General features: G+C 45.3%; 1 protein-coding gene across 1 annotated transcript; it reads left to right on the forward strand.

Annotated features, from left to right (window-relative positions):
- The first annotated feature begins 16,437 nt into the window (after positions 1-16,437).
- On the forward strand, positions 16,438-17,001 carry LOC143531975 (uncharacterized). The gene has a single exon (XM_077027143.1). It carries the CDS (start codon positions 16,438-16,440, stop codon positions 16,999-17,001), a length of 564 nt encoding a protein of 187 aa, XP_076883258.1.
- Positions 17,002-17,044: the final 43 nt, after the last annotated feature.

Raw genomic sequence — 17,044 nt, forward strand, 5'->3', positions numbered from 1 at the left:
TTTTACTAAAAATCAAAGTTTGTAAACAAGAATCAAGCTAATTAACACACACCCATTTTGGATCAAGATTCGTGTCATCAAGAAACACAAAATAACAAGAAAAAGATGAGAAATTGAGTACCTTTATTTTAATATCAAGAAATGAAAAGGGTATGTGAAAGAGAGTATATATATATGTGTATGGTGAAGCTAAAAGAGAGTATGGGCATCTGAGAATGTCTAAAAAGAACCCATTTAGAATCAATGGCATATGCTTTCTTTTTATTATTATTGTTCGGTTAATTTTGATCTTAACGGACAATGAGAAGATTGCTTGCGTTGGTGAACTGCGGCGTATAGCTTGACGACAGATTAATGGCCGTTGGATCGCCTCTGGTGCCCATTGTATACACGTGTTATTTTCTCCTTTTAAGGTTTTTTAATTAAGTTGTTTACGTGAGTCTTAACTCATACCCAAATAAGTTTATTAGAGTCAGGTTAAATAAAATTAAAAAGTTTTGATACGGTTAGTTGGGTTAACCTGATAAACCCGAGTTGTAATTAAGGATGGGTTTCGGATTTATATAAAAAAAAGGTTTTGGGTTAACTTGAATAACCCGAAATATGTTGAAATGATACAATTGTGTAATGACTAATCATTTTACATATGTTTATGTTTAAAAGTTGAAAGTGTAAAATAGAATAGTAGCTTAGTTTATCAAGATTTATAAATGTATTGCAAATAACTGAAGTTCTCTTTGTAGTCTTTTATTTGTTTTCTATATACATTAAAGAATTTTGAACATTAGGGTGACGATTCGGACTTTGTTGCATCCTAAATCTTAAAATAAATATAAAGCTAACCACAAAAATTTATATAATTAGTTATTGTATAAAAGAATTTGTGCAAGCAAACAATTGATATTGCAATCATGAAAAATAAAATAAGTCTTTGATGATGAATTTGGATTCATGAATTTTAGAAGTTGACTCTATTAACCCGCAACCCGACAGACCCGAGATTTAATTGGGTTGAGTGAAGAGCGAATTTTGTTTTTTTTCTTAAATCCAATTAACCTGACTCTATTACACGGTTTGATGCAATTAACAGTCGTAGTTGAGTCCATGTAGAATGTAGATAACAAAGGGAGAACACACTAGTCAATATTAGTTCGATATAGCTGTTTAATAGTAGTTCGGTTGCTTCTTCTAGAATAGGTCATCGGTTTGAGCTTCGGCATCTGCGTTAGTGGGCGGTTTTACCTCGTTATTGAAGTTTCCGTTTATGTGGGATTTTTCACGTATCATACGATTTATAAGACTCATGTAATTTAATTAAGATTGTTACATGTGATAATGTATATTATGCTGAAGTTATACGGAATATACGGATTTTATATGATTTGTATAAGATTGTGCGTCAAGTAACGTTTTAATAAAATAATAAATGTGATTTTTAACTTACGCTTTTAAGTTTTAACATTAAACTAATGAAAAGGTTGTTTAGCTCATGCACACTAGTTATAATATAATAATAAAAAATTGATATTTTTTAACCCACGTTGGTAATTTTTAAACCAACACTCCACAGATATTTTGTTCTCTCTTCATTTGGTTTTTAGATCATAGGGTTTAAAAATAGATTGACGAGACCAATTTTAACAAGAAGAACTATAAACATTGTACTAACACTTACAACAATTATTGTCTTGTATGTGATATACAAAACGGTTGAAGGAAAGGATTAAAGTTTGGAGGAGCTCTGTTTCCTTCAACTCTGAAAAACATGTGAATGACGCTATTCGTGAGGTGAACTTGAAGAGGTATGTACCCGCCTCAACAACGAGCGAGGCGGGTCAACCCACAAGATATAGACAAGAGTCTTGAAATCAAAGACATTACGAAGGCACAAAGCCAAAACCTATGCGCATGGCGCATATCACATATGCTCAGGCATCATATGCCCAGGCACCACACATGCTCAGGCATCATATGCCCAGGCACCACAGATGCTCAGGCATCACATATGCTCACGCATATCACATATGCGCGTGGCGCATCCGCGCGTGGCGCATATCACATGCTCGTGCATATCACATCTGCGCATGAAACATCTGCGCGTGAGAATAAAGATAAGACTTCGTGCATCCTCAGGATAGGCGCGTATCACACATGCACATAATCAACCTCGTCCTTATCCAAATCAGGATTAGGGCAACCTTGATTGTGCACGTCAGACAACCTTCCAGAATGTATCTTTTTAAGGAATAAGAATATGCTGATGTTGACAGCTGCCAAATGAAAGGTGGACAACTCAGCATAACACATGTGCTACCACGTGATTACAACCAATGAGAAAGCACCAGGTGTCCCAGAGGACACGTGGCGCAGAGCAATTGGAGGAGGCCAACAAGGCTGAGCCCAATCAGTGGAAACCCTAGCACTATAAATACAGCATCAACTCCATAAGGAAAAGATCATCCAACAACACACAGTTACAGCCGGTAACATATTCATTCACATTCAATCATATTCAATCACATTCACTCACAGACAGTTACAGTCAGTAACACACACAATCACAGCAAATCACAGAGTATTCAGCTATTAAGCAATACTCTCCAGATTCCTTACTCTGATAACATTATCTTCTCCTACAAATACTTATTCTCACACCGGAGGGTTACCCCAAAGAGGACCCCTCTGTCCCTTTCTGAGGGGTAAGTTGACGGTGCTGTTCATTTTGTAGGTGGAAGAGCCCAGATCCAAGAAAACCATCGGTGAAGAAACATAATCACATCCGAGGAAAGTAGATCGTCTACCAGTGAGTCGATCCACGTTTCTTCATTTGCGCCATCCACTGTTACAACGGCAATCAGATCTCATCAGATCTATATATAAAAAAAAATCACCATGGTTTCTGGCGTTCATAACGTTGATCAAGTTCTGGAGGATATTGAACGTGAGGACGTTAATGAGGGACAGCAGTTTCTGAGGGGGCCGCGTGATTCTACGCGCACCACCAGTAACCGTCCCTTCATCACAACTCCTCACGGCCAGACTGAAACTCCTCCAGACGATCTCACGTTACAAAATCGGGCCGGCGCGAAACAAAAAGGACCAATGGGTCCAGAAGATGAAACAAATGATCCTAAAGAATGGCTCATAAACGAGCAGCGGCGTCTAATGGACAAGTACAATGAGATGGTCAAACAGAAAAAGCTAGCCGACTTAACACAAAGGCAAGCGTTTGATAAGCAAACTGTTCATGGAACAAAAAGGCCGCGCGCGCCGGAAGAAGGACATTCTGTTCACACTGCACACACTGAGTTCAGTGATGAAGAAGTGCACAGCATGAGGAAGACGCGAGATACTCATGCAGGAGGCTCACAGCTCCGTGCGCCTGTGAACATGGCGCCTGGAGCCAGAGCCGATCTGGATCTGCACATGCCGTACAGCCCGCCAGTTAGAGGGCAAGTGGACGTAACCACACCGTATAGACCAGCCATCTTGGTAAAACATTCAAAGTTCACGGAGCGCATCGCGAAGGCTCCCATCCAGCACAAAACCAAGATGCCAAGTGGTTTGGGCAAATATGACGGCACTACAGATCCAGACGATTTCTTGTAAGGTTTTTACAACACGGGAAACCTAGAGAGCTGGACGATGCCAACATGGTGTCACATGTTTGCTCGCTGCCTCACGGGCGCGGCGCGTGTATGGTTCGAGAGCTTGCCGACTGGGCAAATCGATGGATTCGAGGAACTATTGGAAAAGTTCCAAGCCCACTTCGTGCAGCAGCGCAGACACACGCGCGATCCTGATGACATCATGCACTGCGTGCGCAGGAATGATGAAACGATTGAAGACTACATCACTCGTTTCAATCAGGAGTCCCTGGCAATCGGAGGTATAACCGAGCAACTCCTGCGCGTGGCCTTTATACAAGGCGCGCGCAGTGATCAACTCCGCCGAGCTCTCGTAAGCAGAGATGGCATGCCCACCACGTGGGCCAAGTTAATGGAAGCATCGCGAGTTTTCGCGAGGAATGAAAAACAAATTGCCCAAGATAGGGCAAGAGAAAGAGCGCATCAAGCTGAGTCACCGCGCAGCAAAGAAAAGAGGGGCAAACAGAACTCTGTATGGTCCAGGTTGCAACCAACCAGTTTTTCTTCCGCAGAAAAGCAGGCGCAACCAAGCTCACCCCAGCCCCAAAAAGATGTTCGTAATCGCGGGGAGGGTGACAAGAGGGAGGGCGGCAGAGATCCTAACATACCTCTGCCAAGAATATGGACTCCCCTCACTAAAACGCCTTCACAGGTGTTAAGCACTGAGAATGTCCAATTCAAAAGCCCCAAGCCACTACACTACAAGGGACCATCAGACAGTGGCAAGTACTGTGAGTTTCACAAATCCACAGGACACAACACTGATGCATGCCACCACTTGAAGGATGCAATTGAGAAGGATGTGAAATCAGGCAAGCTGGCTCACCTGGTAAAAAACTCAAGATCAGAATATGAACAACCAGAAGGAGCCTCTGCCAGCAAAAAGTACAAAAGAATCTGTGTAGCCGAGGGAGGAAGGCAGGGGCAAATGTCAAGAAAAAGAAGCGCGCAAATCCAAGGAGATTGGCGCGAGCAGCAAGTCATCTTCCCAAGAATCAGGGGAGGCCCTTCCATTAGCAGTCCTCTGGTCATCACTACACACATTGCTCATTACGAAGTGTCAAAAGTCCTGGTGGACACTGGCAGCGAGTCAGACATCATGTATGAGCAATGTTTCAGGAAACTGGATCCGGCAGACCAAGCAAGGCTTGAAATTGTGAATGCACCAATCTCTGGTGTTTCAAATGAAATCATTCATCCCCTAGGTCAAATACAATTTGAGCTAACTATGGGGGATGAGAAACACAAGCGAGCAGAAGTTGTTAACTTCTTGGTCTTGCCCACCACTTCTTGCCACAATATGATCTTGGGTAGGGGAACGATTGCCCAATTCAACGCCATACCGTCGCCAGCGCACGGCGCGTTGGGGTTCCCAACACCAACAGGTGTAACTTTTGTATACCGGGATCATTTGTGCGCAGTGACAAGTACTCCGCGGGAGGGGAGAATGAAACTTCCAATGGCAGACAACGCGCCAGAGGAATGGATTCTCAACCCGAAATTCCCGGAGCAAAAAATTACAATTGGCGCTACGATATCAGACGACACGAGGTTGAGAATGAAAAGGTTGCTCACAGCCTATATATCGGTCTTCGCGTGGCAACACTCTGATATGACTGGGGTTCCGCGAGACCTGGCGCAACATTCTCTCAACACGTTCAAGTCTATAGAGCCAATTGCCCAAAAGAAGAGAGTCATGGGGGATGAGAAGGCGAGGGCCATGAATGAGCAGGTTGAGGATCTACTGCGCGCAAACATCATCCGCCCGATACGATACCAGACATGGGTAGCCAATCCTGTGATGGTAAAGAAAAGTAACGGGTCGTGGAGGATGTGCATTGACTTCAAGGACCTCAACAAAGCGTGCCCAAAGGATTGTTACCCCCTCCCAAACATCGACGCAAAGGTGGACTCCGTGGCGCCATTCAAGCTAAAATGTTTCCTGGATGCCTACAAAGGCTATCACCAGATTCAAATGGCACCACAAGATGAGGACAAGACCGCATTTAGAACCGACAAGGGTGTTTTTTGCTACACAAAAATGCCCTTTGGTTTGAAGAATGCGGGCGCCACCTACCAAAGACTTATGGATGCCGTTTTCAGCGAGCAAATCGGAAGAAACCTAGAAGTCTATGTGGATGATTTGGTGATCAAGAGCAGGGAGGAAAAGCAAATGCTCAAAGACATCGAAGAAACCCTTGGGCGCCTAAAGGAAGTTAACATGAAGCTCAATCCGAGCAAATGTACTTTCGGCGTACTAGAGGGAAAATTTCTAGGTGTAATGGTCACCAAGGATGGTTTCAAAGTGAACCCTGAGAAGGTGGAGGCCATCCTTGACATGCCCTCGCCATCCACCATGAAAGAAGTCCAGAAGCTGAATGGTAGATTGGTTTCAATCAACAGGTTCCTAGCGAACCATGCAAGCAAATCTACCCCGTTTGTCAACACATTGAGGAATTGCTTAAAGAAAAGCCAATTCAAATGGACTCCTGAGGCCGAGCAAGCTTTCATGGAGATAAAAGAATGTTTGATAAATCTGCCCGCGCTCACAGCTCCTCTTCCTGGTGAAACTTTGACATTATACCTATCAGCAGGAGAGCGCGCCATCGGCGCAGTATTATTGGTGGATCGCAAGGGAATCCAAACGCCAATATACTATGTGAGTCGGGTGCTGACAGATCCTGAGACGCGCTACTCCATCATGGAAAAGTTAGTTTTATCACTAACACACGCGTCGCGCAAGCTTCATAGATATTTCAATGGTCATCCCATTGAAGTTCTGACTGGTTACAACATCCAGCAAGTCTTGCGGCGCCCCGCGCTCTCAGGAAGGCTGACAAAGTGGGCGCTGGAATTAGGAGAGCACACGATCTCCTATAAGCCCCGTCCAGCAATAAAGGGACAAGTCTTGGCTGATTTCATTGCAGAAATCCCCGAAGGAAGAATTGAAGAGGCTCAGCGTGAGGTAGACCCTCCGCGAGCCAATGATGAAGAAAATGTTTGGAGATTGTTCACTGACGGAGCTTCAAACAATGAAGGGTCCGGCGCAGGCCTCAAACTGGTGGATCCAGAGAATCATGAATATACTTACGCCATCAGGTTGGACTTCAAGAGCACCAACAATGAGGCTGAGTATGAAGCCCTGCTGGCTGGCCTGCGCATCGCGCATAAATTCGGAGTTAAAAAGCTAGAGGCCCATGTTGATTCATACTTGGTAGCAGCACAGGTCAATGGCCTTTATGATGCCAAGGAGAACACCATGCCTCTATATTTAGAGCAGGCGAAAAAGCTCATCGAGCAATTTGACTGCTTCAGAATCATTCATATTCCGCGCAGTGAAAACAAATCTGCAGACGCGCTGAGTAAGATGGCATCAACCAGTTTTGATCACTTTGGCAAAGATGTCAGGGTAGAAGTAATGAGCAACCCGTCGGTGGTAGCGAAGTCTGTCCTGGTAACTCATACAACCCCTTCATCATGGATAACTCCAATAATGGAATTCTTGAAGGAGGGAAAGGTACCAGATGATCGCGCACAAGCGATGAAGATAAGACACAAGGCGCAGAACTATGAACTGCTTGACGGTACATTATATCGACGCTCTTATCTTGGGCCGCTCATGAAATGCCTAGATGCTGAGGAAGCAAGCTATGTGATCAGAGAGATACATGAAGGAATCTGTGGAATTCATGCTGGCCCGCGCATGGTGGTTGCCAAGGCAATGAGCGCAGGCTACTATTGGCCAGGCATGTACTTAGACGCTCTAAAGGAGATCCAAAAATGCAAAGCATGTCAGAGCTATGCGCCAAACACCATGCGGCCAAAGAACAACTTGATTCCGGTGACCTCCGCATGGCCTTTTCACAAATGGGCAATCGACATTGTGGGTCCCCTACCGCAAGCGCCGGGGCGAGTAAAATTTTTGGTAGTGGCAGTAGATTATTTTACAAAATGGGTTGAAGCCAAACCACTAGCAAAAATAACAGCCGAAGCGATGAAGCAGTTTATCTGGAACCACATCATATGCCGTTTTGGCTTGCCCATGGAAATTGTGAGCGATAATGGCAAGCAATTCACTGACAAGAAGATATCTAGCTGGCTCAAGGAATTGCGCATCAACTAAATTTTCACTTTAGTTTATCACCCTCAGGGGAATGGACAAGTGGAACGCGCGAACCAAAGCTTGTTAAATGGGCTGAAGAAAAGGTTGGAGGGAGAGTCCCATTCTTGGGTCGAAGAGCTACCTAATGTCCTGTGGGCACACAGGACATTAAGCAAAACCAGCAATGGCGAATCCCCGTTCAGCCTAACCTATGGAACAGAGGCAATGATTCCAGCAGAAATTGGATGCCCATCCCATAGAGTGCTCATGATGAACAAGATTGATAACGAGCGCGAAAGGAGGATGGATCTCAACTTACTTGAAGGGCGCAGAGAGGCGGCTATCATCAGTGAAGCCAAGTACAAGAAAAAACTGGAAAAATATTACAACCAGCGCGTGAAAGAATGCCACTTTAAGAAAAATGATTTTGTCCTTCGAAACAATGAAGCTAGCCGCGCGATACCCTCGGGAAAATTGTCCCCCAATTGGGAGGGACCATATCAAGTCTTGGAAGAATTGGGAAAAGGCGCATACGCCTTAAAAGATTTGAATGGAAAGAAGATCCCGCGCGCATGGAACGCGGCACAGCTTAGAAAATGTTTCATGTAAAAATTGTCAAGTTTGTAATCAAGGCTTAATAAGCCATTATGAATAATGATACGCGCTATCTACTCTTAATGTGGATTCTATTACCTTTTGCATAAATGTTTCACACTTCCCTTTGTTAGTTTTGAGCAATATGACAACATAGTATTGACATCAAAACGAAATAAAAACGAAGTAAAACATACATGCGCGAGCTTCAAGCTCAAACGCGTTAACGAGTCTTAACTCTAAAACGTCAGGGCCTTAGCCCAATTCTATTACCTTTTGCATACATGTTTCACACTTCTCTTTATTAATTTTGAGCAATATGACAACATGGTATTGACATCAAAACGAAATAAAACGAAGTAAAACATACATGCGCGAGCTTCAAGCTCAAACGCGTTAATGAGTCTTAACTCTAAAACGCCAGGGCCTTAGCCCAATAATGTGAGCCTTAGCTCAAATCACTCACAACATCCATCTTACATGCTGCGCAGCCTGACCATAAAACACCTAAACACAACTAAGGCAAAGCAAAATGCCAAAACATAGTTGTTAAGGTCTCAGGTTGGGGTCGCGCATGAAATTGTAGTGGATATCTGAGTAACACATTGACGCGTAAAGGCTAAAAAACTCATAATTCCATAAACGCGCGATAAAAAGAGGAATAATGAAAGCGCCAAGACACGTGTCAACATAATCAAGATATGGCAAAATCACTTACAATATGGCAAGGGTTAAGTATAATAAATTCCTTACAACCTTGTTCTTATTCCAACGTGCAAGCATATCTTATATTCAACAAGCAAACATGCGATATAAAGAGATGAATAGGAATGCGCAAGATGCGAAGAAGGGAAAAACAGAATTTCATTCAAAAGCATTAAAATTTACAAGTTTACAAGATGAGATACAAACTACAAATAAAAATAAAAAACATGAAGGGCTTCTCAAGTCTCCACGTTGACATCAGCCTCTTCATCATCCTCATCATCGCCCTCGGCATCTGGCGCAGCCTGCTCCTCGTCATCTCCAAACTGACCATAGTCAAGTTCTTCGTCTTGAATGGAGTCTTCTATCACGACAGTGTCAGGAGCGGATCCTTTGGCCACGCCAGAGCCGCTAGCAACGCCAGCATTCGCCGCGCCATCATCGCCGCCGCCAGCCCCCTCGCACTCGTCAAGTAATTTCTTTAGCGCGACGAGATCGGGCTGGTCAGCAAGCGCGGATATCTGCAAATCATAAGCGAAAATATGAGTACAAAAAGACTTAGAAAATAAGTCAAGGTAATCTCATTAAGGTTAAAATACCTGCGCAAGGATGGGAATGGGAGTATTCATATACTTCTCCCCCATCGCGGCCATCTCCGCGCAGGCAGCGGAGCTCTGATAAGGGTACTCGGATGGGTTCTTCTTCAGCATGCCATATTCATAGCCATCCGTAAACCCTTCAGCTCGCCCCACCAAGCGCGCGGCAGCGTTGCAGTCCATCACAAGGGCCTGAAACTCGTCTGAGTATTTCATCGCGAAAGCGCAACGAGTCATGCCCTGTGAGATGAGCCAGTGGCGATCCTGCGCGAGGCCAGCAACAGACGTCTCGAGGGCAGGAACCTGAGAGTTTAATAACTCAACAGTTTCCTTAGTCTTTTTCAGCTCCTCTTTGTCGGACGCTGCTGCCGCCAAGATTTCTTCTTTTTCCGCCCGCGCAGCATCAAGTGCTTCCTGGCTAGACGCTGCCGTCGCCAGGGCTTCATCTTTATCGGCCTGCGCGGCCGCCAGCTCCCTCTTCAGGCGCGCAACCTCACTCTCCAGTGATGATTTTTCAGTGATAGACTGGACAAGAGCTTGGTCACGCGCCTCCGCCTCCAGCTCCAAGTCGCGCGCTCGGCGCGCGTACTTGGCCGCGTCCGCCTCCGCCGCCTGCAGCTTCTCCCGCGCCGCCTGAAGCTCATGCCCGCGCTTCACGAAGGCGCTGTTGGCACTGGCTCTGTTCTCACTGAGCTCTGCTTGGAGCTTCTCAGCTCTCTCGCGAGCATCAGAAAGATGCCAAGCAGACACCTTAGCCTCTTGCTTGGCTTCCGCAAGAGCATCACGTACTTTTACGTAATCAGAGCGAAGCTCTTGGGAGGCAGCAATGAAGGCCGACCCAGCAAACATATGATCGTTGAGCAGGTCGTCGCGAGCGCGGTCCTCCTGGAACCTCCTTTCAGATGGAGGCACAGCATGAGCCCAGAATTCCGCACACACACCCATGGACTGAAATGTGCTGTCTTCAGTAATATTCCATCTCGGGCGGTAAGTGTGATGGGCTTCCTGCAAAAACAAAGAAATTATCTAAGTCATCAAAACATTAAGATGGAAGTCCGCGCAGCGGAGCAAAAAAAGAACCTATACCTGCGGGGATGAAGCAGAAAAGTCAGCGCCAGCCCCACGAGAAGGCTCCGCCGCGAAACCTCGTGGCGCTGCAGGGCTGGCGCGGGCGCCGTCGGAGTCTTCAGCATGAACCTCCTCATCCTCCTCTGAAATAGGCCTCTTCTCCTGCGACCTAGAAATCAAAATCAGTCTCGCGAGGGGGGTTGTGCGCAGGAAAAGGTGAGGGAGGTCTCGACGCCGCCAGGTCGGCGCGCAAAACGGCCTCCTGCTCCTTAGTAATCCCAATGAGAGGAGATTCATCGCTTGCAGGAGCAGGAGCAGAGCCAGCGGCGCTGGCGCCGGCGCCAGGAGTGCCGCCAGAAGCTTGTACGCCAGCTACAGCTTCTATGAAAAAATCAACAAAAAGAAACGGTTCATGACTTGATCTAAAAGAAAGTCAGAAAAAAAGAGCGAAATACGTACCTTGGCGCAACTCCGTTCGCGAAGCGAACATCGCCATGAAGTCCATTCTACCCTTCTATGAGGGTAAAACGGGGGACTTCGAAGCGACCTCCGGCGCAGCCTCGGCATCTTGTTGCGCTGTCGCCGGCTCTACAAAAATTTGAGTGAGCAAAGATTCATTAGTAATTCTATCAGAATCGCGCTCATAGAACCATAAAAGATAAGCAAAGGATAAGCAAAATATACCTGTCGAAGGCGCAACACCACTTCCCTTTTCCGCCGCGAGAAGGGAGGACGTAGCGCCACCATATCTCAAGTGGACAGGAGGTCTGCCCACTTTTTGAGGCAGGGAAGCCAAGGAAACCTTGGTGGTAAACCCCTGGGTTTTCCCAAATCCCCCCGCCTGAATAGGAGGATCCTGAACAACAGGGGCATCATCCTTCTTCTGTTTCTTACTGGCCCCTGCGCCAGTTTTCCCCTTAGCTTTACGCTTTAGTTGGGGCGACTCCTCTTCCTCCTCCTCTTCCGCGAGCTCTAGCTCATAATTTTCAAGCGCATCTACAATACATGCAACAGAAGTGTTAGCCAAATTTGGTATTATAAGGGAAAATGCATAACTACAAAGGCTTACCAGGCGCATCGCTGTCGAAGACAAATCCCAGATCAACAGGGATGAACATGTCATCAAAGCGATCAGGGAAACCAACCTCCCCAGCGCCGAGCGCGACGGAGCCACCCTCCATATGCTCATCATATGCGGCGTGGATATACTCCTTGGTGACTGCACAAAACAAGTCAAGTGATATCAGCAAAAAGAATTATATTCGCGCAGGAAAAAAAGCAATGAGATAAACTTACACAACCCGTCGACTTGGATAACGGGCTCAAGCGCTGTCCGCCCACCTCTTGCTCATACCAACCCCCACCAGCGCCTCCTCACAAATGTTCTTGGCGGGGGATGGTTCAGCGGTCAGCTTGTTAACCCAGGCGCCAGTTGGGTTCTTGAGGACACCCACATCCGCAGGCGCAGAAGTGATCGCGCGCATGGTCATACGGATGGGGATCACGCCAGCCCTAATATAAAAAAACCTCTCAGACCAGTCATGAAGGCTCTTGAATGAAACAGTGGAGCACTTCACCTTCTGACTGCGAGGAATGAAGGAGAACCAAGAATCTTGGATCTTGGGCTTATAAAAAAATTGAAAGCGCCGAGGGGTGGGCTCCTCGCGCTGGGATTTGCACATGAACTCAAAGTGAGTCATGCGCACAAGTCCAAACGGATGGACTTGGGATATATGAATCCCATAGAACTTAAGCAGTGCACCCACAAACCTTGTCATCGGGAGACGAAGGTTGCAGTGGGTGAAAAAATGGCTATATAGGGATATATAGCCGGCAGGCGGGTCCGCCGCCGTTTGCCCGGCTGCAGGCAACATGCAGCCAAACACAGGGAGGAAACCCTGAGAGGCGATAAGGCTGTCAAGATCAGTCTGCCTCAATTTGCAGGGGATTTCATTCCACCTCTTCACAGCCTTGGTCCTCCCTACCTCCTCCGATGAGACCTCAGCAGCCTTCTTCCCCTTGCCGGTCTTCTTCAACGTCGACATCACTAACGATTTCACACGGCAATGGATGGGGGAGATTGTATTGTTTGAGCTATCAGACATACAACTGTGACAACGAACGAAGGTTGTTTCTGAGTAACAGATATTTGGGAAGCAGAACAAAGGTAATCAGAAGACAAAGAAAGAAAAGATCTGAATAGCAAACAAGAAGATGAAGGATAAAAAAAACTCTAAGGGCTGGTTTTTATAGGCCCAGGAGAGAGAAAAATGGGTGCTGATCGGACTTCACGCGCCCCCAATCGCGGGTGTAAGCCAACGGAAGCGCGACACGTGTCAATCACACTGTATGAGGGGACATGAAAAGAAATAATACGGCTGTTGCCAGAGTTCACGCGCCACCACTCGCAGGAATGACCAATGCGAGTGCGACACGTGTTCCTGACACTCTGTGAGGGGACACGAAAGGCAACTGTAGCACCTCGAGCACACGAAAGGTCTGACACGTCTCCATCACTGACCCATGTCAGCAACAACCAACCACGTACAGGGACGATTCGTTTTCAACTAAAAGGATAGAATTTCGCGCAATGACGAGTAATAAGAAGAAAAAGGCAAACCCCTACTAAAAGAGCAAACTGTTAAGTCTAACATCTATCTTGCCTCGCTCGCGCGAGACAAGACACACATTAGACTGGGGGGGCTTGAAGAGGTATGTACCCGCCTCAACAACGAGCGAGGCGGGTCAACCCACAAGATATAGACAAGAGTCTTGAAATCAAAGACATTACGAAGGCACAAAGCCAAAACCTATGCGCATGGCGCATATCACATATGCTCAGGCATCATATGCCCAGGCACCACACATGCTCAGGCATCATATGCCCAGGCACCACAGATGCTCAGGCATCACATATGCGCGTGGCGCATCCGCGCGTGGCGCATATCACATGCTTGTGCATATCACATCTGCGCATGAAACATCTGCGCGTGAGAATAAAGAGAAGATCTCGCGCATCCTCAGGATAGGCGCGTATCACACATGCACATAATCAACCTCGTCCTTATCCAAATCAGGATTAGGGCAACCTTGATTGTGCACGTCAGACAACCTTCCAGAAGGTATCTTTTTAAGGAATAAGAATATGCTGATGTTGACAGCTGCCAAATGAAAGGTGGACAACTCAGCATAACACATGTGCTACCACGTGATTACAACCAATGAGAAAGCACCAGGTGTCCCAGAGGACACGTGGCGCAGAGCAATTGGATGAGGCCAACAAGGCTGAGCCCAATCAGTGGAAACCCTAGCACTATAAATACAGCATCAACTCCATAAGGAAAAGATCATCCAACAACACACAGTTACAGCCAGTAACATATTCATTCACATTCAATCATATTCAATCACATTCACTCACAGACAGTTACAGTCAGTAACACACACAATCACAGCAAATCACAGAGTATTCAGCTATTAAGCAATACTCTCCAGATTCCTTACTCTGATAACATTATCTTCTCCTACAAATACTTATTCTCACACCGGAGGGTTACCCCAAAGAGGACCCCTCTGTCCCTTTCTGAGGGGTAAGTTGACGGTGCTGTTCATTTTGTAGGTGGAAGAGCCCAGATTCAAGAAAACCATCGGTGAAGAAGCATAATCACATCCGAGGAAAGTAGATCGTCTACCAGTGAGTCGATCCACGTTTCTTCAGAACTCTTTGGAACTTTTAGCCGTATCTCGGCCGCTTTATGAAGAAGAGATGCATAAAAGGGCTGAAGGTAAGAAAGCTATAAGAAACTGGGAGGAGGAAAAAAGAAAAGATTTACAACAGAAGGCTAAAGTTAAATGGATTGCAGATGGAGATGATAACACTGCATACTTTCATGGTATGGTTAACTGTCATAAATTAGCCAATAGAATTAATGGCCTTTGGATAGATGGAGCTTGGTCTATAGATCCTAAGGCAATCAAAGAGGAGGTTAGAAAGGTGTTTGAGGCTAGATTTAAAGAGCCTTTGTCTAAGAGACCAAGCCTTCCGAATCTCGGTTTCAATTCGTTATCCGATTCTGATATTGGTAAATTGGTAGCCCCTTTCTCTATTGATGAGATAAGGAGCGCTGTTTGGAAGTGCGATGGAGACAAATCCCCGGGTCCTGATGGGTTCAATTCCGAGTTTGTTAAGGAGTTTTGGGCTGATTTTGCTCCGTTTTTTTCTGCTCTCTTTCGGCATTTTTTCATTCATGGGTCTCTGAATAAAAATTGTGGATCTTCATTCATTGCTCTTTTGCCTAAAAAAAGAGACCCTGCTGGTCTAAATGACTTCAGACCTATCTCCTTAATTGGGATTATTCATAAAGTTGTGTTGAAGGTTCTTTTGTCTAGATTAAAATCAGTGGGGGGGGGGGCTGATTTCTCAGTCTCAAACAGCCTTCATGGAAGGGAGAAATATTTTAGATGGTCCTCTCATCCTCAATGAGATTATTGCCTGGGGGAAAAAGTCTAGGAAACAAATATTGGTGTTTAAAATCGATTTTGAGAAAGCCTATGACTCAATAAGTTGGGAATGGAGATCCTTAATAAAATGATGGAGAAGGCGGTGTCTATTGGATTGTTCGAAGGGATCAAACTCCCTAATGGTGGACCTACGATTTCACATTTATTCTTCGCTGATGATGCTACTTTTATTGGGGAACGGAATAGAGATAATTTTCTTAATCTTTGTAGGATTCTTCGGATTTTCTCTCTTATCTCAGGGCTCCGGGTTAATTTGTCAAAGAGTAGTGTTTTTGGGATTGAGGTGGATGATCAGGAAGTGGCTCGTATGGCGGCACTTTTCAATTGTAAACATGGTTCCTTGCTCTTTACGTACTTGGGGCTACCGGTAGGGGCTAATATGAAAAGAATTGTAAGTTGGAAGCCGGTTATAGACAAATTCCAAGCCAAATTGTCCGCTTGGAAAGCCAAAACTCTTTCCTTTGCCGGGAGATTAACGCTTTTAAAGGCCGTCCTTGGGAGCCTCCCAACATATTTCTTTTCGTTGTATAAAGCTCCAGATAAAGTTATTAACATCCTTGAAGGCATCCGAAGACACTTTTTATGGGGAGGGGCTGATCAAAAAAACAAAATCAAATGGGTGGCATGGGATCGTATTCTTGAATCTAAATGTAGAGGCGGGTTGGGGGTTGGAAGTATTAAAGATGCGAATTTGGCACTTTTATGTAAATGGTGGTGGCAGTTAAAAAACTCCAGGAACCTTCTATGGGGTCGAGTAATTTACGCTCTCTATGGGAACGCTAGAACCATAAGAGTTGTTCCGGTAAAAAAAAGTCTCTCGGGGGTGTGGAGATCTATAGCTGATACAGACAAGGATTTTGTTAAATATGGCCTGGACCTTCATAGAGATCTTGTATGCAAGTTTGGAAAAGGTGATAAAAGTTATTTGGGGGGGGGGGATAATTGGAGCGGATTGGGCCTGTTTTGCGACATTTTCCCTTCCGTTTTCAAATTGGCAGCTCACAAAAAAGCTTTGGTTATGGATTGTTGGGAGGTTATAGGGGGGATCGGCTCTTGGAGATGGCGGTGGAAAAAGAGTCCGTCTACTTTTGAAGAACGAAATCAACTTCAACAACTTATGGAAGCTTTAGCTCATAAATCTATTTTACAGGTTGAAGATGAGTGGTATTGAAAAGATGGGTTACATGGCGGGTTCAAAGTAAAAATGGTTCGTCTTGACTTGGAGCAATCAAAAGGCAATATGTATCAACTTCATCCTTTTGTTTGGGATTGTTGGGCACCGTCCAAGGTAAAAATTTTTGTTTGGCGTGCAATCGATGGTAGAATTCCAACCAAGAGTGCCCTAGCCTATAGGGGTATAACATTTTCGGATTTGCTATGTCCCTTTTGCTCTATTGAGGATGAAGACGTGGATCATCTTTTGGCAAGTTACCCGTTTTCGGTGGCCATTTGGGAAGAGGTTTGTAGGTGGGTCAAAATTCCTAGCTCGAGCAATTTTGTAGATGTCAAATCAATATTGTTTTTTGGGAATGGTTGGAGTTCAAACAAGGTGAAAAAGAAATTGCTTATTACCGTTTTCTTCGCTACGATGTGGAGTTTATGGTGCAATCGCAACAAGAAGATTTTTGAAGGCAAGGCTATTTTGATTCATAAAGTATTGGACGATATAAAAGAATTGGCTTTCTTGTGGCTCTCTATACGGTCAAAGATTTCTATAAGGGAGTGGAGCTTATGGTTCGGTTTTAACTTGGACGGAATGATGTATTAGGTGTTTTGGTTTAGTTTCTTTGGTCCTCTTTGATCTTGTTCCT

This window comes from Bidens hawaiensis, unplaced genomic scaffold (genome assembly GCF_021521415.1).
Source record: "Bidens hawaiensis isolate Kalapana, Puna unplaced genomic scaffold, B.hawaiensis_p1.1 tig00009327_1, whole genome shotgun sequence".
NCBI classification, from domain to species: Eukaryota; Viridiplantae; Streptophyta; class Magnoliopsida; order Asterales; family Asteraceae; genus Bidens; species Bidens hawaiensis.